General features: G+C 51.5%; 6 protein-coding genes across 6 annotated transcripts; 1 reads left to right on the forward strand and 5 right to left on the reverse strand.

Annotated features, from left to right (window-relative positions):
- Positions 1–395: 395 nt before the first annotated feature.
- On the forward strand, positions 396–986 carry BO70DRAFT_6362 (uncharacterized protein). The gene has a single exon (XM_025548604.1). It carries the CDS (start codon positions 448–450, stop codon positions 850–852), a length of 405 nt encoding a protein of 134 aa, XP_025403983.1. The 5' UTR covers positions 396–447; the 3' UTR covers positions 853–986.
- A 3,115-nt stretch (positions 987–4,101) lies between these two features.
- Positions 4,102–4,673, reverse strand: BO70DRAFT_348655 (uncharacterized protein; the record flags this gene model as incomplete). Its single annotated transcript, XM_025541623.1, has 4 exons — positions 4,102–4,209; positions 4,266–4,350; positions 4,390–4,530; positions 4,588–4,673. The coding sequence occupies 4 exons, from the start codon at positions 4,671–4,673 to the stop codon at positions 4,102–4,104; spliced, it is 420 nt and encodes a 139-aa protein (XP_025403984.1).
- Positions 4,674–11,294: 6,621 nt separating this feature from the next.
- On the reverse strand, positions 11,295–11,928 carry BO70DRAFT_391663 (putative GPI anchored protein; the record flags this gene model as incomplete). Its single annotated transcript, XM_025546232.1, has 2 exons — positions 11,295–11,587; positions 11,667–11,928. The coding sequence occupies 2 exons, from the start codon at positions 11,926–11,928 to the stop codon at positions 11,295–11,297; spliced, it is 555 nt and encodes a 184-aa protein (XP_025403985.1).
- A 2,749-nt stretch (positions 11,929–14,677) lies between these two features.
- BO70DRAFT_383869 (uncharacterized protein) lies at positions 14,678–15,889 on the reverse strand (the record flags this gene model as incomplete). Its single annotated transcript, XM_025545610.1, has 1 exon — positions 14,678–15,889. The coding sequence occupies one exon, from the start codon at positions 15,887–15,889 to the stop codon at positions 14,714–14,716; it is 1,176 nt and encodes a 391-aa protein (XP_025403986.1). The 3' UTR covers positions 14,678–14,713.
- Positions 15,890–18,583: 2,694 nt separating this feature from the next.
- On the reverse strand, positions 18,584–20,794 carry cwc27 (putative peptidyl-prolyl cis-trans isomerase). The gene has a single exon (XM_025542024.1). It carries the CDS (start codon positions 20,569–20,571, stop codon positions 18,829–18,831), a length of 1,743 nt encoding a protein of 580 aa, XP_025403987.1. The 5' UTR covers positions 20,572–20,794; the 3' UTR covers positions 18,584–18,828.
- A 244-nt stretch (positions 20,795–21,038) lies between these two features.
- Positions 21,039–22,726, reverse strand: BO70DRAFT_357388 (DUF3431 domain-containing protein). Its single transcript, XM_025542025.1, has 2 exons — positions 21,989–22,726; positions 21,039–21,933 (listed from the first exon to the last, which is right to left on the reverse strand). The coding sequence occupies exons 1-2, from the start codon at positions 22,633–22,635 to the stop codon at positions 21,384–21,386; spliced, it is 1,197 nt and encodes a 398-aa protein (XP_025403988.1). The 5' UTR covers positions 22,636–22,726; the 3' UTR covers positions 21,039–21,383.
- Between the last annotated feature and the right edge of the window lie 273 nt (positions 22,727–22,999).

Here is a 22,999-nt window from a genome sequence, read left to right on the forward strand (position 1 = left end):
GGAGCGACCGGATGGGCGCTAGGACGAGTCGACGGGGGGAGATGCGAACGGAGGAAGGACCCGCGATGGAGGAGGGCAGGTAAAGTGGGAGGAGCGGTTTGAAGCGACAGAAACCGAAAAACAAGCTAAAATCGCTCACAGCTGCTGAACTAATTGTCTCGTGACTGTAGGGTCATCAATGGCCGTCGGTGTCCTCTGGCATCAAATGTTAGGAAATGCAGTTTTTTTTTTTTTTTTTTTTACTCGAATCCCAGAGCCCCTAGGGGCATTTAGAGACAGTGCCCGGGAAAAAGTAAACGGGGTAGGGGGAAAATTGCGGACCCCAAAAAATAAATATAGGAACGGAGGGGGGGGGGGGGGAGAAAAGAACGCAAGCCACAGAGGAGGAAGAGGGGGGGGGGGAAAGAGAGGGAGGTGGGAGGAGAGAAAAGGGAAAAAAAGAAAAAGATGTTGCCACTACCTGGGATGGATAAGCAGTGCCCAAGAGATAGGAACCGGGATGTGGTGGAGGAGGAGGAGGAGGGGAGGGGAGGAGGAGAGGAGGAGAGGAGAAAAAGAGGAACGAGGGAGGAGGAACGGGAACGAGCAGGTAGCAGAAGGTGGTCCAAGACAAGAGACAGACAGATGCCAGTCCGTGTTGCTACTGCTGCTTGGGAGGGAAAGGGAAGGGGAAGGGAGCGAAGGGAAGGGAACGCCCGCCAGAACGGCACGCAGGAAAAGCCGGGAGCACCGCGACCGCCTAGTCGGGTCTGGTCTGGTCTGGTCTGGTCGGCCTGGTCTGCCTGCCCTTTCCGCGAGAAACCCACTCACTCTCCTTCACTCAGGAAAAGGACCAAAGCACTAAAGCACTAAAGCACTAAAGCACCGAGGGAAGGATGTCCTGCACGGCACTGGATAGATCGGCTGCCAAATGTGATCGAGAGGGCCGCCCGATGCACACCGTCGTCACCAACAATGACCCGGTCCGATGCAAGTCAACGGCAGTGAGAGGAGAGGGGGGGGGGAGAGATAATAATCAGGAAGGGGCAGAAGGAGAAAAAGAAATCATGAATGGGGAATAACAACAACAACAACAAGCACAGACACAGGCACTGACTGACGGACTGGGCAGGGGGAGGATCAACAAGGCAGGTCGGCGAAGGGGCAGCGAAACCAGCAGAGACAGTCGGGACAGTCAGGACAGTCAAGACACCCCCAGGTGGGCGAATGGGATGAAGGGATTCCCGACGAGCCCAGGCAGGATGGGGGACGGCACGGCGGCGGACGGGGAAGATCGAGCGTATCCAGTCGGATGCTCTTGGCTGCTAGTGGCTGGCTCTTACCTTTTTTTTTTTTTTTTTTTTTCCCTTTTTCCTCTTTTTTTTTTTCCTCCTCTGTTTTTTTTTTTTTTTGCTTCTGCTTCGGGTGAGAGGTTTGGTTCGTGAGCGTCTGATATCACGGCCGGGATGAAGTCACGGAGATGCGGCCGTCGCTGATCACGGAGGGGAGGGAGGTGGTGGGTTGGTTCTGCAGCGGGCGAGTCTCTGGGGGGAGGGTTGGGTCGACGTCCTCTCGCAAGTGGCGGAGGCAAAAACGACGACGCGACGAAGCGACAAAACGATGGAGCGCAGGAAGCGTTGGGGAAGTTCTAGTAGTAGTGTGTGGTGTGGGCTCAAATTGTGATGGAGAATCTGAGGCTTTGCCCAAAAAGGGAGACGGGCGCTGATTGGCCGGGGCGGGCACGTCGAATGAGTCGAGTCCGGACAGACAGTCTTACTACTGGTCCAGGGCGAAGAAGAAACAACAACAGAGGATCGGAAGGGACAGAAGAGGCAGGAGTGGTCAGTCACGCCCAAATGCAAGCAAAGCAATAAGCTGAGAGGGAGAGTGAGGTGAGGAGAGTGAGTGAGTGAGTGAGTGAGCGAGTCAAAACCGGGCAGGTCCGTCAGGTCAGGTCCAAGTCAAGTCAATCAAGGGCACGCAACGGGAGGAGCCGCGGTCGATAAGTATGAGTGGGAAAGGTACCTGGTTACGGGCCAAGTAGTTTAAGTACCTGGCCGGGCAGCCCTCTTCCTCTCCCCTAGTACGACGGATGGCCTTGCACCGCCCATCCGGGCCCTTCCTCATTCTTCCCTAATGCCTAATTCTAATTTACCATGAACCATCTATCATTTCCCTGCCTTCTACTAGTAAGTAAGTCGGCAGTATTACCACTTACCACGCGTATTGCCTTTGCCCCTGGACCCTCTGCCGTCGCCCTCCCCCAATTCCCCAGGAACCACGAAGTGCTGTGACTCTGTGAAGGTACTCGACCTCAGGGCCAGCCAGGGCTGTTCCCCCCAGTATTATCCTGTCAGGTCTGGACTGGGGTAGGTAGGATGCGTCTTCTCTTTGTTCCAAGTTCCAGTTCCAATGTCCACTGTCTGTCATTCCCTGTTGCCCCCCCCCCCCCTCTTCTCCTCTCTCCCCTCCAGGATGGTTGATCACTTATTAAGCCATCGCCTCCATGGCCGTTCCCTCCGCGTCATCGCCCCTGCTCCGTAGCCAAACCAGATCACGGACGGTATGGTCTGTTCTCCTGTCGCGGTGTTTCAGACTCTCTCGTCAACGTGTCTCTCCGTCCCTGAGGGAGTACCGGAGCAGCGAGAGCACCCCGCCTCGGGTCCCCTCTTGCCACTTCTGGCAGCACGGGCTATCTACTGACTACCGTGGCTTCTAGCTTCGTCGGGAATGACGAGGAGGGTTAGAGGGGAGACGGGGGAGAGGGATGGATCAAAGGCATCATGGGATTCATGACGTCCTCCTTTCGTGGGCGGATATTTTGCCGGTCACCCTGGCCGTCTCTTGGGCTCCCCCCTTCCCGTCTACCCCAAGATTCTGATCGAGTCCCATTCATCTCCTCCTGCCATCTATCTACCCATGAGCTCCATGAGGGTGAGGCCAGGTGCCGACCGGTTCCTCATGGATCGTATCCGGAACAGCTGCACGCCTCCAACGCGTCCCTACGCTCCCTAGCTCCCTAGGGCCGTAGACAGCTAGACTCCGGTGGGTTCGGGATCCGCCCTGAGTGGGTAACGGATGCCCTATAGCTTCATCACCTCTCCGAATAGGGGAAGCTCCCTGTCCACTACTGTGCACTACTGTCTACACGAGCGCGCCGCCGGTTCCTTTTTTTTTTCTCGTCGGTCGGTCGATGCGGTTTCACATCGCCAGCAGTGTCCATCTGTCATCCTTCTCGCGAAAAACGGTCAGGGCAGCAGGCGCCGGGATCTGGCGCCGCCCACCGTGCTGGTGCTGGCGCTGGTGCTGGTGCTGGTTCTGGCGCTGATGCTGCACCGACACACGCGGTGGGAAAGCTGGAGCATCGCTGGCCGGACGCAGCACGGGAGATCCTACCTGTCACTCGGAATTCAAGCAGGGCCCCTGATGAGCGCCTGCCCTTCCCTCCCTTCCCTTCCCTTCCCTGCAGCCGTCATTTCGCAGGCCCGGAAAGGCACTATCGCTGTTAAAATTATCCCGTGCTATAATTATCGCGCCGACGTGACCTTGCCAGTTTCCAATCATTTCCATTTTCTATCTATTTGACACGCAAGTCCCCGACTGCCCTTTTTGCCCCCCCGACATCCGACTCTTCCCCCCTTCCCCTCCCTCCCTATCCTTTCTGGGAACTGGGAAGTGGGAAGCCCGTACCGACGATACGGGTTGACGGAGACTCTCCTTTTTCTTATTTTTATTTTTATTTTTTATTTTGTTTTTGTTTTGGTTTCTGTTTTTGTTTCTCTCGGAGTCGAAACCGGACCCATCACCGTGGACGACTAATCGGAGACTCTCGCCACGATAGGACGGTACGGAGCAGGTCCCCGGTTCCCTTCGGTCGTAGGAAGTATCTAGCCCATAGTCCTATGGGGACGGGGGGCCCAATTTGGGCGGTTGGTTTGGGATTAACACACAGGCTAGAACCCCGCTAGAGGGTCGCCAGAACCTGTTCCATGGAGACGTCAGATTGTTCCGCGCTTCTAGAGATGGGCCGATACCGATATTATTGCGATGGATCGTGAGGTAATTTCAGCCTGTAATCCGGTACTTCCTCTCTTCCCTTCACCTTCCCCTGAGGGAGTCAGTTCAGTCCATTGTCCAACCATGCTGTTCGTTCATGTAACATCCATTTATTGACATTTGAGCAGCAGCAGCAGCAGCCGCCTTCCATCTTTCCGGCACGGATACTCCGTACTGAATACATACATACATACATACATACATACATACATACATACATACATACGTACATACATAGATGGATGGATGGAAGCTGCATAGCCTTCCGGGGAGTTCTGGGGGCGATCCCGGCGTGAGCTAATCCCCCAAGCGCTTCTATAGAACATTCTTAGTCCGTTCCCAATGTCCACTCACTCACCCACCCACCCACCTTTGCGGCCGATTGATTCCTTCTTTTCCATTAGTCTAGTATCTACTCCGTATTTCTTCTTCTTCTTCTTCTTCTTCTTCTTCTTCTTCTTCCCCCCGTTCCACGGCAAATTGGGATGGAGGCCGCTAGTAGATAGTCTAGTCTAGTCTAGTCTATTCTTCTCTGCCCACTCACTCACTCACTCACTGCCCAGCCGATCCTGCTGCTTACTGATTGGAAGCTTTCGCTTTCGCTTTCGCTTTCGCTTTCGCTTTCGCTTTTCCCCCATTTTTTCTTCTTCTTTTTTTACATATATATTTTTTTCAATAACTGTAGGTAATAACTTTAACGGTGATGCGATTACTGTTAGATAGATAGATGGATGGATAGATGGATAAGGGGGGTGCTTCTCTGCTTTGCTTTCTGTTGTACTAGTACGGAGTACTTGGCTTACCTACTATAGCTTAGCTTCCGGTTCTCTCGGCCGTTAGACAGGAGGTAGGTATTTATTTATCTGGGTAGGGTAGTTAGGTAGTTAGGTAGTACTGTCAATTTCCACGGAGTATGGAGTACGGAGTACGGAGTACTGAGGGGATGATGGGATGATGATGATGATGATGATAATGCGGACGGATGGATGGACGGACAGCCCAGTCTATCTATCTATCTATCTATCTATCTAGATAGATAGGGTAGAAATAGTAGGTAGGTATATAGGTAGGTAGGTAGGAAGGAAGGGAAGTTGTTTCTGACAGATTTGATTCGCAGTCTCATCGCATAGCATACCTATCTAAGGTACAGCAGGGTGAGTGGGAAAAAAAGAAGGAAGGAAGAAGGAAGTTTCGGATCATCGACATCAAGTCTACTGTTACCGTAGGTACCTAGTAGCTAGGTAGTTACGGTGGCTAGTCAAGTATGTATTAGGATTAGCCATCTGAGTCTGATTGACGGTCTGGCCACTCACAGCACGCCCATCGGTCTTATAATTAGGATCGCACTGGGAATGGATGATGATTCACTGGACAGTGGACTGGACAGGGGACAGCGGACAGTGGACGGAAGGAACTGGGGGGGGGGGAGAAGAGGGGGGTACCCAGCAAGATGAATCAATAGTCCGTTCGCACTTGGGACTGGATCACTGGATTCAAACGCCGATAGAATGATCAGTGCTTCAGTTTGGCCTTGGCTTGGTGGCGAGGGTGTTACCACACACACACACATACACACACACACAACAAAAGAAGAAATCAGGGACGAGGTGGTCTTAATTATGACCCCGGGTGAAGAAAATGCCTCAGGTTTACTATTATCGCTGAGACTTTGTCTGGAGTGGTAAATAGATGGTATATATGTAAGTAAGTACTTGAGTAGTAAGTAGTAGGATTGATCTTCCGCTTAACTTTTCTTTTCTTAGACCTACGTAACGTATAGTCAGTAAAGGATGATGATAACCGTGTAAGTAGGTACGGAGTACTCCGTATCAGGTATTCAAAAGAGGGACTGCTCACTGCTGCAGGTCCATTCATCCGAAGACCGAGCGAGACATTATTATCCCGTTTTAGCAGACACACACACACACGCTCCGGATTCATTATTCCTACTGCTGCAATCTGTAGGGTACAGACTACGGTACCTATTTACGGGGTATCTGGATAGTCTACTATCCATATCCTGCAGCTTGGGCATTGGGAAATATGCAATATTGCATGCTTTGCAGAGTTGACTTGACCTATCTTCTGTCTTCTCTCTATCCGTGCGTCTGTGCATAGGTAAGTAACAGCGACATATAACTAGTAGTAGCTCCCTAAGTAAGTAGATATAAAAAAGCATAACAACAACATGAACAGCAACAGCATCTACAATCATAAAGAAATTCACAACAATAAACTCCAAATAAGTTATCCCAATCTCCCACCACCAAAATACAACAAAGTACAGAGTAGTAACTAATTCTTATTCACCAACCCAGCATGCAGTCTGGACCCCATTCAGCACAAGGATTAAGGATTAGTCTTTAGCCCGCGCTGGACCGGACCTGATTATCGTAATTCCAAATCCCCTTCTAGAACGATCCTGGTCTAGATAGTTAGTTATCTAGATGAATAGATACCGCCCTACTTTCTCACAATCTAGTAGTCTTAATCTAAGTACGGCTCTACCCTGGCCTATGATAGTACAGATAGTATAGTAGTAGCCTTAGCCTTAGGAAGTGGTACTATATGTACTCCGTACCGCGTCGCCCTAATGCACGCGCGAGGCGGCAGCCGAGATGGATGGATGTAAGCAAGCAAGCAAGCAAACTAAGACAGCCACTGGATGTCAGCTGATTTATCTGGCTGATTGATTATCCATCCGGGGAAGGATTTATCTACATAAGTACGTAGATAGCTGTTGAGATGGGGTGGATGTAGGTACATAGTAGTACCGTAGAAATAAATAATCTTAATACCCGTACCGATTGTACTCTGTACTTAAGACGGAAATCCCAGGAAAATAATAATAATGAATGATGATGATGATGAAATTATGAGGGTGGTACCGTAGATGATAATTATACACTGACACAAATAATAATACCTAGGTATGTACCAATGATCAGCCCAACCAGGCAGATAAACTGTCTTCAATTTAAAGATAAATACGGATACGGAGTATGTAATCAGGGATAGAATAACTATTAATAAGTAGGATGGAAGATCCTGTGTAGGTAGGTACTTGATTAGAAAGAAAGAAAAGAACTCTTCCTAAATTGTTCTTTCCCCTGAGAGTTGTTTTCCCCTTGGCTTGTGCGCATTAACTACTACCCCGTACCATCATAACACTTTCACAATAGATAGTTAGTAGTAAGTAGATACTGTACTCCGTAGGTACTCCATACTTAAGGTATCTAATGGATAAATGCACTCATCATGCAAGGGTTCACACCGAATATCAGAATTCCCGTGCGGGTTGCAGCCGGGAGGGTTCCTTCCTCTGCCTGTGCCCTGTGTGTGGTAGGTTTGGTCTGTCTGGTCTGGTCTGTCCTCAGTCTCAACCAACCAGGTGTTGGGGATTCTGCATGAACTTGAGGGTGGTGATGGAGGAGGGTTGTGATTGGATTTGGTTGGTTGGATGGTTAGATTTGTTCAAGGTGTTGGAGATGACGGGACGGGAGAAGATTAGCTATCTAAGTTATCTAGTTGGCTGGCTGGGACGGCCTGTAGCCGTTACCGGGAGTCTGTGGCATTTACAGCTCCCTCCTGAGCCCAGAGTACTACTTTAAAGCCAGTAGAGACAGCATGCTGTCTGTTTAAGCGTAGTGAGAGCGTGGGCTTTAGCTTCCCTGGCTTACAATTTCATTTCAATCCAGCCTGCAGTCGCAGTCGCAGTCGAGTCCCTCCCTCCCTTCCTTCCTCATGACACAGTTTTCTTTTTTCCCGCAAGGTCTCACAGAGGACAATCAAGCATCAGGCCGATTTACTTTCCCGATGCATGATTCAGAAGTTTCTGCTGTCTCTGTCTCTGTTTAATTTAATTTAACCCAATACCTTTCTCACATTTTTTTTTTTTTTTTGCCGCGAGGGGCAGAACATCTAGCGGGTTAAAATTGTTAGATTGTCTTGCTTGTTGACAGTCGAATGTGAGACACGGGCCGGACAGACAGAAAAGGTGGGCATAAGTATGTATGTACGTACTGGGTTAGATTAATTAATAATCAGATGCATATGCTGGGTGTTTATGCGCTTCATAATTATTCGCTACAAGGATATCCGGCGGTCAGGTGATGAGGCAGATCATATCGGCTTTCATCTCTGGTCTGGCCGTTGAACAAAGGACCAAGTCCAAGTTGGTGGGTAATGTGTCTTGTCCGCCGTGCGATTTAATCGCGTAATCCCCATTTCCCATTTCGTTGGATGTTGTGGATATATACGTCTACATGAAAGCATCAGTAAGCCTTTGGCTCGAGTTTATTTACTATCCCATCTTGAGTTGACAATTCTATCTATCTATCTATCGTCGTGGGAAAGCAAGCATCCGTCACCTCCATACCATAGTTAGCCACCAACCCCGCCCAGACAATACATCTCATATCACACCTGGATCAAGTCTAACCTCCGTAACCATCTGCAAACAACCGAACCGTCCCGTCCCGACACGGAGTCCTTTCGGTGGATAGATAAAGCCCGCACCGCACCGGACCGTAGATAGTTTACATGTAGATAATTTCCGGAATGAATTTCCCTCGACGGCCCGGAGGGGTGGAGAACTGCAACTGCGGTCGAGGAACGAACTATCGGTATCTAGGTGCATGCTTTCATCCTGTATCGAGATGCTTGTGACAGGGAAGAGAGGGATTTGTTCCCCGGTGCAGGAGAGAGTTCGCTAGCTCATTGGGCTGGGACGGACGTACATGACGGCCGGAAAAGCGGTGGGCTTGGTTGCCCCGGTGAGTGAGTACGTGGGAGGGAGGAGGGGAGGGGCAAGAGCTGTCTTTGTTATGATTGTTGTTGTTGTTGTTGTTGGTTTTGTTTTGGCTGTTGTGGGGGGCGGTTGCGGCAGTAAATATTGAAGGTTGGAGATGGTTGCTTCACCGTAGGAATACTTTCTTTGGACTTGGTTTTTGCTCACCGGTATGGGATAGATAGATAGGACGTGGGAAGAACTTCTGGGTTAGTTGATGGGGTTGATTTTGGCGTGCGGGTCCGGTCCTGGGTTTGGCAGCTGTCAGTCAGTGCCTTGAGTCGCGTGTAGAAGAGTCGGCTTTGGACGGCGGCGTTGATGACTTATATACGCTTGATTCCTGGTGATGTTTGAGCTTTAAGAACAGGCTTGTCAGTATCATCGCGTGGATATTGTTCCAGAAAGACAGAAACATGGCGATAGCCAAGCTGATCCCATTCTGTGGAGGATGCGATGGAAAGCTACCAACCAGATCAACCCGTGACGAGGCAGGCAAGAAGCTATCTTAGCAGCCACGCAGCCCTGTGGAGTGGAGTGGTATTCACGCGCTTCCATCCGCCTCTCCTGGATTGGGAATAGTGTGGAAGAACTGAGAAAGATACTCTCCTGGCAGTCTAGCACCTTTCGACACCTGCCACCATGCCGTATTGGTCGTGAAACAAGTTCCACCCTCCCTCGACCGCTCTTCCTTCCCGGAATCCCCAGCCGGGTATATGCTGCCACACGGAACCGTTCCTCGGTGGCGTCGCGCCGGCTCACGGCCATGCTGCCAATCAGGGTCTCTGGCTCTTGATGCGGTGTACTAGAACGGTTCTCGCAGGAAGCACGGACGCTCCTGTCGGACTGGGTGGGAGTGGGTGGTCATATCCAGGAATGTGGCTTCCGAAGGCGCCGGGTGATGGCTGGCTTCATGGCAGGGCCAGGCTGGTGGGAGGGAGCCTTGAGCGAGTGTGGGAGAGGCACGTGGAGAATTGCTTGTTGGCACTCCTTGTCGGAAGAGTTGGAATGTGGGCACCACGTTGCGTCTCTTGGGTTATTATATGCCCGCAAGTAAGCATGCGTATCTATCCTATCGTCCAATCGCAACCTTGTGCATCACAATGAAGAAGCTGATTTGTCTCTGCTGGTGCTATGGTAGTGATACCCGTTCCTCTGCGTATAGGAGGTTCTCTTTGACTTCACCGAGGTCCAGAGCGCGGAACAACTGCGGATAAAGTAAGGGGTAAACGCCATATGGAGAGTCCACGACCTGCCAGAAATGCGACCACCCGGGTAGAAGGATGTTGATCATGCATAGGCCACCCCCTGGGGAGACTCGGGCGGAGAGTTCTCCCTTTGCCGCAGTGGTCTTTCATCAAAAGCTTTCTCGACAATCGCCCAGTCGGTTATATCGCTTTTTCCGTGACATTTGATACGACCCATTGATAAACGGGTATGCGACACGGATTAAAATCCCCGGGTGTCGTTTAGCCTTCAGCACGGTTGAATATTCAGTGAAGCGGCAAATGGATAGAAGACTGACCCTTGAATCAAGGATTAAAGGTTTCTTGGCCACTCAATACCCATTGTGATAATCAGACGTCCTCAAGACTCCAGGATTTGAGTCCTGGGACATGCATGCTTCACATCCGATAGCCGTGACGTTCCGGAGCAAAGCAGCCTGAGTCCATGTCTTGAGTGCTTCCCAATCCCAATCCCAATGTCAAAGGGAGACCCATACTAGCCATGATATATACCATCAAAACCAGGAGGGAACATCTATCTCCAATGCTGGATGCAATCTCATGATTGCTGCATCCAGCATTATGGATGCGTGTGTTGGGTGAAGACCAAGCCAACGAGGTAAAAGACGTACTCTCCTTCAAAGGCTTACCGGGAAGGCCTGACATTGTGCTGTCAATCTCCAATGCACAGTCGGATAGGACACCCCCATCAAGATAGATGCAGAACGCAACTAGGTTATGTATTTAGTCAGCCTCTGCCTGGAAGAGCACATTTATGCTCCAAAAAAAGGCATACAGACCTGGTTCAGATATCTGAAGCATTCAACCCCAGAGTATATTCTTCAATTGCTCTATATCCAAGATCAGCAAGCCTGTGTCAAAGTTTCAGGTCTTTCTGGAAAACCAGAGCGGGGAGTCCAGCTCCCCTTTGCCTTGCCTCAGTAGTCCTTCTGTCATAAAGAGAAAATAGGAGTCTCGCAAGTCATTACGGAGTACAACATAATCATACTCGTTCTGGAGAAAGATCCAACACAATAACTTCAAACCTTAATAACATAATTATCATAAACTATCACTGCAAAGGAAAAAAAGAAAAGAAAGCAGAGGTCAACAAACAAAACATACACAACCCATCCATCATTCCGGGTATAGGACCATCAGCAGAACAAACTCATAAACATGAACATCAACATCAACATGAACATACAATCATCAACCCCCCCCTCAGTCCCCAACACATCAGCATATCACATCCACCCAAGCCCCGCCAGCCCCAAGCCCATCAGGACCACCGCCCCTGGAACCTTCGCCGTCACCCCCGCCACACTGGAACTCGAACTCGAGCTCGAGCCCGTCTCCTGAGCCCCAGACGTGGTCTTCGACCCCGTCTCCGCAGACTCAGTCGCACTACCGCCCGTGGTCGTGGTCGTCGCCGTCGCCGTCGCCGTCGCGGCCGTCTCGGTACTCATAACCGAGCTCGCCTCCGCCGCGTCCCAAGACGTCGTCGAGAGCGAGCACGAGGTGAGAATGCTATACGCGTCTGCAGTCACATAGTCAGATCCAAACGTCTCATCTTCAAACACCGTATCGCACCGCGAGTATACTCAAGGAAGGCATACCGTTATCATCGTCATCCTCATAGTAGGCAATGCACGCCTCACACAGCGGAAGTAGGTTGGAAGTCTGGGACGAGTCGCACACGCAGGTCTCGTCTGCGCTGTCGTCGTCGTGGTACCGGTGGCTGCAGCCTTCGGTGAGGCCGACGATGGAGCCACAGACCGACCAGCAGCTGTTGGGGACGTCGGAGGTGGAGAGGATTTCCATGGAGAGGATGGGGGTGGTGAGGAGGAGGGTGGTGAGGAGGATGGGGTGGGCGATCATATTGTTGTTATCGTTGTGGGATAAAGGTGATAGGGATTGCCGATTGCTGTTGGTAGTCGAAAGCTTGACTGGTTGGTTGCTTGGTGAATTGGTAAAATGGTAAATTGGTGAAATGGTCGATGCTGCTGTTGAGAATCAATTCCACCCAGATCCAAGCCCATACTTATACCTTCTCCGCCCCCCAACTCCAACTCTAACAATCCTATATTTGCACACAACACAGAACATACATCACTGCTACCTAACCTAACCGAACCTAACCATGTGCGCCAACGGGGATCGCAATCATCGTTTGCATCACACACCTCCACTCTCCATCTACCATGCATACCCAGTGCTGTGTATTTACCCGGCCAGCGCCATCATCATAAGAGCAGGGCAAAGCAGAGCAGAGCACCACCCTCCGCGGAATCAGACACCCACCAGCATTCAGAATCCTACCACCTGCTAAATGCTAAGCCTTGCTCCTCCACACCAAGTCGCGGAGAGACCCTGGACAGTGGTCATCCCAGCACCAATGTGAGGTGTGGGAAACAAAGTTGCCTGATGCTAGTTTTTTTTTTTTTTTTTTTTTTTTTTTCCGTGAATACTGAGTTGTCTTGGCAGATGTAAAACTATTAGGTCAGTTAATTCTTTTTCTATTTTATTGCTTCTTATTCTCTGCTCGACATGCAGTGTGCTGGTTGTCGAAAACTCGCCGCCGCTGGGTGGATACGGCAGTGTTCTGCTGTGTGGTAGGGAATAAGAATGTGGTGTACCTGGGAAGTGGATCTGGGGGATGGGATTTGATTGATGTTGGAAGGGGTGTTGCATGAGGGATGGAGTGACTATGATGTCATGTGCATGGATGAGTTTATCCTTCCTTCCACTGCTGGAGTAGAGGCGGATGAATATACAATCCTGTCAAATGGTAGATAGATAGTGGATACCGTCACTTGAGCTTGTTTTATTGTAAGCAGCCCTAAACCTATGCATGTATGTGCATGTGACATAATGTGATGTGGTGAAGATTAGGCAAGAACTTAAGTAGTAAGACTTAAGCGTTAAGAGTGTCCTCCGCACCCTACCATCCCATCTGATTAATTGCGCCCAGCCCATTAGATAAGTACAGATAACTAGAAGATAAGTATCTACTGCAGTCTCTGCTCTCTGCAGCTGCACAGCCTCCCGCCCGCCGGCTATATATAGAATCCAGACCACCATAAGCTATCCAGACCACACTCATTACTCACTTATTTTTTTTTGTTCGTTTGTCTGCTAGTCAGATATAGGGTAATTGTGTTGCCTTGCATCTGCACCTGATATTGTGGTCGGGTAGTTGGCAATGGGGTCGGAGTAGTGCCCGAGGCGCGACTATCCATCCATCCGACTGATAACGTTTTATCCGTCCGTCGTGTTGAGGCTAATCGCCTGTCGATATGATGCTGCGATGTGATGTTTGTGTGGGATTTGTGTATTTGAGAGAGGGGTTATGAAAGGAAAAAGATATCATAGGGAGGGGGTTTGAATCTAATTTAGGATGGGTGTGAGTACGGTGTATGCCCGTGTAAGTGTTGATCTCTCGGCTCTCAGCTGTGGTTGGAGGTGACTGACTGACTGACCGACTGACTGGCTAGAGAGCAGATTTAGCACGAAATGTCCCTTCCTTTCTACACGCCCCAATAAATATCAGATAGAGAAGATTATCGGTCAATGATCAGTGTGATATCATATTAGTTAACTAGGAGGACTGAACTGTACTCCGTACAGTTCCCCCATTTGGGCCAAGGACACACAGACCGCTAACCGAACATGGCTAGCCTCGAGAAGGTAGGGCTAATGGTTAGCTGACACCCCTGATTAACTATTCCACATGTGTTCCCCAAGGCTGCCAGATATAACTATATCAAGGAAGCTAGTTAGCTATATTGGGTAATATTGTGTGTACAATTTGAGCCGACTAATGCGCGCACACCTGGAGGTGTCGGTTGAACACAGCTATTTTTCTCACGGCTAGCCTGTTGAATTGAGGTTAGATGATGTTTGCCATGTCTGCTTGGTAGGATGGGATAGGATGGATGTAAGTAGAGAACTGCAGGTATTATCTCCCCATTAGACCTCATCAACAGCTGAGAAAGGCACCAGGCCTAAAAACCCAAAATGTAACAGACCATAGACAACCTTATACACCGGACAAATGGGATGGTTCTTCCTTCGCTGACAACGTTCTGGATCGTGTGGGCGACCGGGTAGACAATATACATATGATTAACTAGTCGTTGGTGTATCCGGGAGAGGCTAGATAGAAGAGAGAGGCTTAGGGCCAGTACTTACATTGGTCATGGTCTCCACGCTGCAGGAACCGTGCTCCCAATCCACCCACACAAAGTCCGTTCCTGACTGGGCTACAAGAGTGGCGTACCCGACCAAGGGGGGAATCTTGTCCGGATATGGCTGAGAGGCGGAGGAATGCAGATTGATTATCTTCAGGCTTGGATCTAGCATAAAAAGCAGAAAGTATAAAGATGTAGTATAAGTTCGCGCAATAAAAATAAATCTTCAAGATATAAGTAAAATAATATTTATTCATCAACATATTCTGAGAGTAATATTAGAGTGACTTTGAAGAAGTATATAGGTTCTCTCCTTTACATGTAAGGCAGAATAACATAATTAAGCTAGTTTAAGAAATAATTTTATAAATCAGTCTAGGATCTATGATATATGAGAAAAGAAACTCAAGGCTTTGTATAAACATTGTCCATGTTTTCAATGGCATCACACCCCTTTGACAAACGATATCACCTTATTCAGACCATCGCCCATTGTGATACGCCCATCCGGGATTCATCAATTCATTCTTGCGTTTAATGGGATCCCAATCTTGCCCGATGTGGGCCTTTGCGTCCTGCAACCACTGATCCCAAGCAGGGGTCGAGGGGGTGAATTCGCCATTGACGACCCAATCGATACTCCCGGACATGTTGATGACCGCCCACAACGTCTCCGTATAGGTGGAGGCGGGGGTGCTTGGGCGTTGCTCGACGTATTCGATGTTGTACCTGCTCATATCCCACAGATCGCGAGGCTCGACCAGCAACGCCAACAGCCAGTACAGGATATTCAGAATGATATAAGCCACACCGATGGCAATCTGCATGACGGAGCCACAGTTACTCAGCAGGATGATCGACGCCATGAGCAAGACGGTGCTGGTTCCCAGCAGCCGGTGATGCTTCTTGCCCTTGTACATGTACTCGCAATCCTCCATGCCCTCGTAGAGCTCCCGGATGACATTCTGGTCCCCGTAGACGAGGATGAAAGCCCCGGCCCGGGTGCGGATGATGACGTCTCCGCTGGGGACGTCCGCTTCCGACGTTCGGCCCGTGAGTCGTGGATACCAGCGCGAGGAGAGACTGGCCACGCTGGTTGAGCAAGACATGGTGGCTAGGCCGACGAGGGCGGTGCCGTCGTGGATGCACCCGGCCCAGATGTACAGGCCGACGGTGATGAGGATCGAGATGAGCGTGACGAAGTTGAGCCAGCAGAAGGTCTTGAGTTGGATGGGGATTCGGTGTCGGTTGGATCGGTGGTTTTCGATCATTTCCGGGATCTTCATGAGTTCTCCCCCGTCCTCGGAATCTCGCGTCGCATAGCGGATCCTGTAAACGCGGAATTCGTACTTCTCCATCTCGTCGACGTTGTGGATCAGGTTCGCGAAGAAGTTCAGTTCGTTGAACTCGGTGCCCGAATGAACGCCCACAATCTTGACGTCTTTGACGGATGGAGGTCGCGTCGGTCGATCCGTGTCGAGAAGTGACTCCGGAGCAGGCATCAATCGAGGGAATATCGCGAAGGGAGAGGCGGTGATGGCCTGCATGTGCTTTTGAATCGCAGAGCTGCCGATCACAGCAAGCAGGGGGATGATGTCGAAGCGCCATTTGTTTTCATCCCCCTCCAGCCCAACCGGAAACCAGCCCATGCTTCTTTTCTTTCTTTCTTTCTTTCTTTCTTTTTTTCTTTTTTTTTTGCGATTGTGATCGTTATGGGTGGTGATTTAGATTGTCGAGAAACAGACAAAACAAGAAAGAGGAGGTGACCAGAAGATCTATAATATAGGCCTCAAGTAGCGAAAGCCACCACCGGAAAAAGATGATCAACAATCATAACATGGCCCATAGGAGCGGTGTAGAACCAGCTAATCTAACCATCATCGCAGAGAAATAAAAACGGATTCTTGGCAGGATTCTTGGCCCAAGACACCCAAGTGCTCTGCAGTTTTTCTTCTCATACTGTCGAGTTGCTGCCAAGATAGACTACCTCCTAGTCAGCCAGCGGTCCACCAACTATTGTGAGATCAGCCCTACTTCGATCCACATGAGATGGAGTATCTACCTACCTACCCACCCACCTACCTACCCGTGTCACAATTTGACCAGGTTGTTTGGTTTTTATCCCCCTTGAGGGCCTCGGAACACATCGAATTTCGAAAACCAGGACATATATATAGTACTTAACTAAACCAGTGATCCAAGATCAGATGGCTTCATCTGGGCAATTATCTCGCAGGCTGGCTGCAGAACGGGGCGCGGGTGTCTGCATGGGAAATCGAGCCTAAAGGGAGACTAAGTCGCTGATCGTTTCTCCGAGTCCCACTTGAGCGGGGAAATCCCTCACGGTGGCTGAAGACGTTTCATTTACAGAGACTAGTCAGTCAGGAATCATGCCACGTAGATGGATTCTAGACCACTGGGGTGGACTGTCATCGGCGGTTTGTTTGTTGACAGGAACTAGATATCGATGTTTGACTTGTACGGTGGCCGGTGGCCGGGGCGGCCCGCATATCAGCCATGTATTATTATATTCCGTAGTAGGCCGAGGGGGGTTGGTTTCTTTGAACCGGAGAGGGTGTAGATGAGGCCGGAGCTGATGCCGCAGCTGATCAGGAGGGGGAGAGGCTGACCACGACTTGGAAGAAGATGGGCAGGTAGTACAGGAGCAGGTAGAAGGCGCAGGCGACTAGGAAGCCGATGACTTGCGCGGAGTTCCAGGCCTCGTAGGTTCCTAGACGGTACTGGGTTGTTCATTAGGGTTTTAGGGTTTAGGGTGGGGATGGGGATGTGGGAGTGGAAGATGGGGGAGGAGAGGAGGCGTTGGGGGTCTTTTGAGACTGCGTTTTGCGTGGGAGGAGGAGGGGATGATTGCGGACGGGGGGTTGGCGAGGGTGGTGAGGGGGGGGGCTTGGATTTGGACTTGGAGTTGAACTTGGACTTCGACTTGGGGTTGGGGTTGTGTAAAGGGCGTTTGTTTTGGCTGGGTTGGGTTTGGGGTTGTTGTTTTGTTTTGTGGTGTTGTGTTGTGTTGTGTATTGGTATGGTTCTGTGGTAGAGGAGCTGTGAATTAAAGATAGATTAAGATGATCTGTATGACAATAACAAACATTGCGAAAAAAAAAAAAAAAAGAAACAAGGCGTCAGGATGAGTATACACCACGGGCTAGGTGTTATACCATATACAATCAACCATCAACTCAAAAAAAGGATAAGCTGTATGATGATATCCAAAAGACCCTCTTGGGTCATTTTTCTTCTGCACACATGCTGTTCTGTGGAACAGAACCAGCCGACTGAAAGAGTAGTCAAGTGGTTTTGTTTGACAGTGTGATAGTGTGATCCAGACTTTGAAAAATACTAACAAGAGACAAGAACATATCAAAGCAATCATAAAGTTTCAATTTCATGAAAATAACACAAATATCATCATAAGCAAGTCCCACGTCCACGAAGGTGTTGACTCGGCGTCGGCGAGGACCTGTATTGGAGTTGGAGTGTGCGAATGCTGCAGGTGGGAGTTGGTTCCACTTCCACTTGGCCAGAAGCAGATCCTGCGGCTTTGAATGTCCGGAGATCGATCATGGATTATTTATTCACTGGGCAGGGTGCAGTTGGTATGGTTTATTATCACTGCGCGAGCGAGCGTTGAATCAGTCGTGTCGCTTACTACTCTACGGGTATATCTAGGAAGCATATACATCTAGATGGTTATGATGTTGCTTCCAAGGTCCTGTCTTGTTCTTCTTGTCCGTACTTAGTATATATCCCCCCCCTCCCCTCACAATTCCTGCCCATTCACACATCTAGCCGTTCGTCACAAGTCTGTCATCTGTCGTCTGCCGTCTGTCTACCTGTAGAATCCAAAATCCAAACAGAGATCCCAGGGGAGGGCTCGGCGGTTAATTAAAAAGATGGCGTGGTAGGAGAATACAATCCTGTCTGAGTTGATTAGTATACATAGAGGTATGAGAGGGATCTAGGGAAGGTTGCAGTTGCAGTGAAACCATACAAGATGTATGGAAGGGGGAACAAACACATCACATCCCAAAAGGGTAATCAGGGTTTCTGCCTCAGGGTTGACGGGATGATGCCTTGGGTTTGACGCCTTAATTCTTGTGGCCTGACTGCCTGTATGCCTGTATGCCTGTATGCCTGTATGCCTGTATGCCTGTATGCCTGTATGCCTGTATGCCTGTATGCCTGTATGCCTGTATGCCTTATGCCCTAGGTCTGAATGCCCTCCCCGTCGCCTGAATCCTCGATGCCTGGATGTGCTGTACGCGTACGCTCTCTGTAGATACAAACCGCATAGCTATCTAGACAATAGATAGTAGATGAATATCGTACTCCTTCCTTTCTGAAGCTATGATATGGTATGGTAGATTCTATATACATCCCTCTCTCCCTCTGTCCCTCTGTCCCTCTGTCCTCTCAACCATACAACATATAACATACAATCCCTCCCCATCCCAACCAGCACACCACCCACCAAACATTTCACCAGAACCGCCCAGATTTCCGAATCCTGATCTTGATCTTGATCCCTGATGCTGATGCTGATGCTGATGCTGATGCTGATCCTCGATACTCACTTCCTCCACTCCAAATCGCCCACCCTCCCTCTCTTCCTCTCGCGTTCCCTCTCCCTCTCCAACCCCCTCCTCTTCCCAGACCCAGACCCAGACCCACCGCCCGTAATCTCCCTCTCCTTCTCGCGCGGATCAATCACCATCAAACTATCGACATCGTCCGGGTTCTCCTTCTTCCAATTCAGATCTTTTCCGAGTGTATCCTTCCCGAAGCGGAGCTGGTGGGTCAGCCACCCGTGGTCTGTTTCGTCTGCGCCTGTGCCTGTGCCTGTGCCTGCTGCTGTGTCTGTTCCTGTGGGATCCGTGTCGTCCCACGATTGGCACGATTGGCAGTTTGCGATGAAGTGGAGGTCGCAGAGGTGGGATTCTTCGTCTTCGTCCTCGTTGGCTTTGTCTTTGTCTGCGTGCTTGTGGATTGTGTTTGCGTGTGTGTTTGTGGAGGGGGTTGTGGTGGACGGGGCCTGAGAATCCGCATTCTCAAGTTTTGCTTTAAACGCATTGAACAACTTCAGCGCGGCTGTTTCGCTGCTACTCCCGCTGCTGGAGAAGCCCGTCGTGCCGTTCTTTGTGCTGCTGCCCGGGGCGGGCCGTCTGCGGCCACGGATCGCGGTGCTGGGGATCATGGACTCGAGGGCGGATTTCTTGTGGTTATCGTGGTGGTCGGTGGTCACGGTGCGGCGCATGGAGGCCTTGATGGATTCGATTTCGGCGTTGGTGCGCGAGAGGCGCGTCTGCTGGGGAGGAGAGCGAGAGGGCGATTCGGGGTCCGGGAGGGGGAGTTGCGTTGCGGGATCGGGGTCGGGATGGCTCTGGATGCTGTCTTTGCGCGGAGGAGGAACGGGGGAGGGCGAGCGCGGGCGTTTGGAGATGGGCTTTGATTTGGCTTCTGCTTTCGCTTCACCATGCATCTCAGCCTCAGCCTTCGCCTTTGAAGTCGCGCCCGCATCCGTCACCAACGCAGCATTATACTTCGGCTTCGCAGCCCTGACGGGCATCTCCTCACCCTCCTCCTCCTCCTCGCCATCCTCCCCGAAACTCAACAAGGTCTTCGCCCCCTTCGCATTCTTCTTCTTCCTCGCCTTCTCTTTCGCCTTATCCTTCTCCCCTCTCTTCTCCCCAGCCCCAGCCCCAGCGACAGTCGCCGTAACAGCCCTCTTCACAACTCTCCCTTCCAACGGCCCCAACTCCCCCACCTCACACCCCGTCACACTAACCGGATAGACCAACCTCTCCGTGCCCTCCACAACCTCCCCCTCCGCAATCCGCAACACCGTATAGATACTATCCCCCTCGACCCTCCCGAACATCGTACACTGCCCATTCAGCTCGCGGCTGACATCGCCCAGCGTGATGAAGAACTGGCTGCCATACGACCCGTCCTCCGCCTTGGCCATGCCCACCAGCCCGCGCCGATTGAACTTCAGCCGGCTGTGCAGCTCGTCCCGCAGCACCACTTTCTCGCTCGGGTCGCGCGCCTGCGCGTCGTATTCGAACTCGGGCGTTTCGTAGATCGAGGTGCCCCCTGACCCCGTGCCCGTGGGGTCACCGCCTTGGAGGATGAAATTGGGCACCAGTCGGTGGAAGATCGTCCCCGTGTAGTAGGAGTCTTGGATGTGTTGGAGGAAGTTGCGGCATGTGAGCGGCGTTTGGGTCGCGAAGAGCGAGATGTGGATTGGTCCGAGGGTCGTGTGGATGGTTGCGGAGGCCGTCGCGGCGGGTTCGGTGTTGTAGTGGGAGGACATTTTGAGGGGTTTGCGGGTGAGGGTGGTGGTGGTGGTGGGATGAGGGTGGAGGGTGAGGGTGAGGGTGAGGTGGTGGTGGTGGTGGTGGTGGGACGCGATCCGCGGGTTATTGCAGCTGTGGTCGTGGATCGAATGAGAGGCTGATCGGACGGGTATGAATTGAGAAACGACGAAACCCGCGTTGGGTCAAGGGTCGAGGGTGGTGTGGTGTGGTGTGGTGTGGTGTGGTGTGGTGGGGGGGAAGAGACAAGAAAGGGAGAAAGGAAGAAGAGGCAGCGCGACGGAGAAGTTCAATTCGTTCTGAAGCCGCGGGAAATTTGCGGGCCACACGTCATGTCATGTCGCGCCGCAGCCACAAACACCACCATGCTGTAACATCCTGTCCTTCCACTCAATTCTCGATGTCTTTCTATTTGATTTATGCCCACATTACTGATTACTTCTACTCTGTTTACTTGACAACCCTGCTTGAAGAGAGAATAATCTGGACTGTCCCGCAGTCAGCATATATTGTGTCTATCCAAGACCCGGTGTCCAACCTGCTTGGGATATACTATACTACCGTCCTCTCTAACCCTATACCGATGGGTATGCCTATGCCTATATCAACTCCATCCATATACTCCGGTTCCAAATCCAAATCCAAATCCAAATCCAATCCCAATCCAATGCAACCCAAGTTCACTACAGCCCATACACATCATCAAAGCACTGCGTCGTCGCCGGACAACTATCACCCACAAGTCAGCATACATCACACACACACACACACATCACAACGCCCCTCCTCACTCATGTAAAAGAAATACTTACTAGATAAACTCCTGCCCAAAAATGACATGCCAGAGATACCCCATCAAGTTCTCCACATCTTCATCCCCCATGTCCGTCTCCATAATCCACTCCTGAAAGCGGATATAATCCTCCCGCGGCCGCTTAAGCACTTGCTCCCTCGACACGGCAAACTGCCCACTGTACAGCGTGCCAATACTCTCGGGCACGTCCGTGCTATTGAAGAACGTCTCCCACACGGCGGGCAGCGCCCTCTCGATCGTCGTCTTCTTTTCGTGCATCGGCCGCGACGCGATCCGGTCGCACTCGCCGCTCACGCTGCACCGCAGGTTGGCGAAGCCGGCGCGCGCCACGAAGTCCCGTTGCAGCAGCGTGACGGCCGCAATGTTGCCGCCCGAGAACTCGCTGTGGCCGGGTTTGCGGTGGTTCTGCAGGAAGACGATCGTCGCGGGCAGGTGCTGGTAGTGGTCGATGAGGTATTGCAGGTAGACGGAGCTGCTCTTGCCTTTGTTCTTGGGGAGGCTGAGCGTGGCGCGCCGGTCGTCGCGCGTGTAGACGGCGTGGTTCCAGCTAGAATTGGTCGTATGTGAGTATGTGTTTGTGTGGGGGAAATGGAAGCACTCACTCGCGCAGCTCCAGACGAAGCCAGTCGGATCGTTCGCGCTTCAGCTTCCCGATGACGAGGACGCCGTCGATGGCCGTTTCCTTCGTCCCGAGCATGTCGTCCGTGGTCCATTGGGAGGACGCTCTGTCCTGTTGAGGCGAGGGGATGAGATCGGCCATGGAAGGGCGCTTCTTCGCCGTGGGTTCCGCGGAGGGCGTGAGGGAGAACTTCCACGACGAGCTCTCCGCGGCCGATGTGTGTGGTTTGCTGCCGTCATCGTGGTGGTGGGCGAGGCTGGACAGTTTCCCTCGGATGGAGCCCAGCTGGCTCAGCTGTGTCTCGATCCAGAAGACCGTGAGGATCAGCAGGGCCGCGGCGCTGAAGCGGATGAGGATCTGCATGGTGATGATGCCGGATGCCGGATGCCAAAGGTGCCTGCACCGGGGGGGAGGGTGGGAGGGAGGGGTGTCGAGGTCAAGGTCGAGGTCGAGGTCGAGGTCGAGGTCGTAAGGGTCGGGAGGAGGGAAGAGGGAGATGATATCTTGTCCATGCAGTGAAGCGTGCGAGGAAAAGGACCGGGGCTCGCCTGACGCCCGCGCAAGCCATGGGCGATTGTGAAACGGTGGGAAGCGTTCTGGGCCGAAGTATACGCAAGCGCTGGGGTCCATGACGTAACACACGGTTGATCGTGGCGGACGGGCCGTCTCCCACTTGGGGAACTCAAGGGCTGATCGGTCCGTGGCTCAGGGGATGCGCAAGCATGGCAGACCTGCCATCGTGAACTATATCTAACTGTCCGACTGTCTGGCAGGCTGTCAATCCGTCAGTAGCCTCTGTTCGCGGGACGAACCCGGGCTCGACCGTTTCAGCCCTAGATCCCCCCTCCGCCGAGCGTTGGCCCGGTCAACTCCTCGTCAGACGGTCTGCCAACAGAATAATCAGAATCCAGCAGCAGCTCAGCAGCTAAGCAGGTCCAGATCTCACCTGACAGGACCCCTCGGGCGCGGGCCAGAAATAAGGATAGGCAGGTCC

The sequence above is a fragment of the Aspergillus heteromorphus genome (genome assembly GCF_003184545.1).
Source record: "Aspergillus heteromorphus CBS 117.55 chromosome Unknown BO70scaffold_1, whole genome shotgun sequence".
Classification (NCBI taxonomy): Eukaryota; Fungi; Ascomycota; class Eurotiomycetes; order Eurotiales; family Aspergillaceae; genus Aspergillus; species Aspergillus heteromorphus.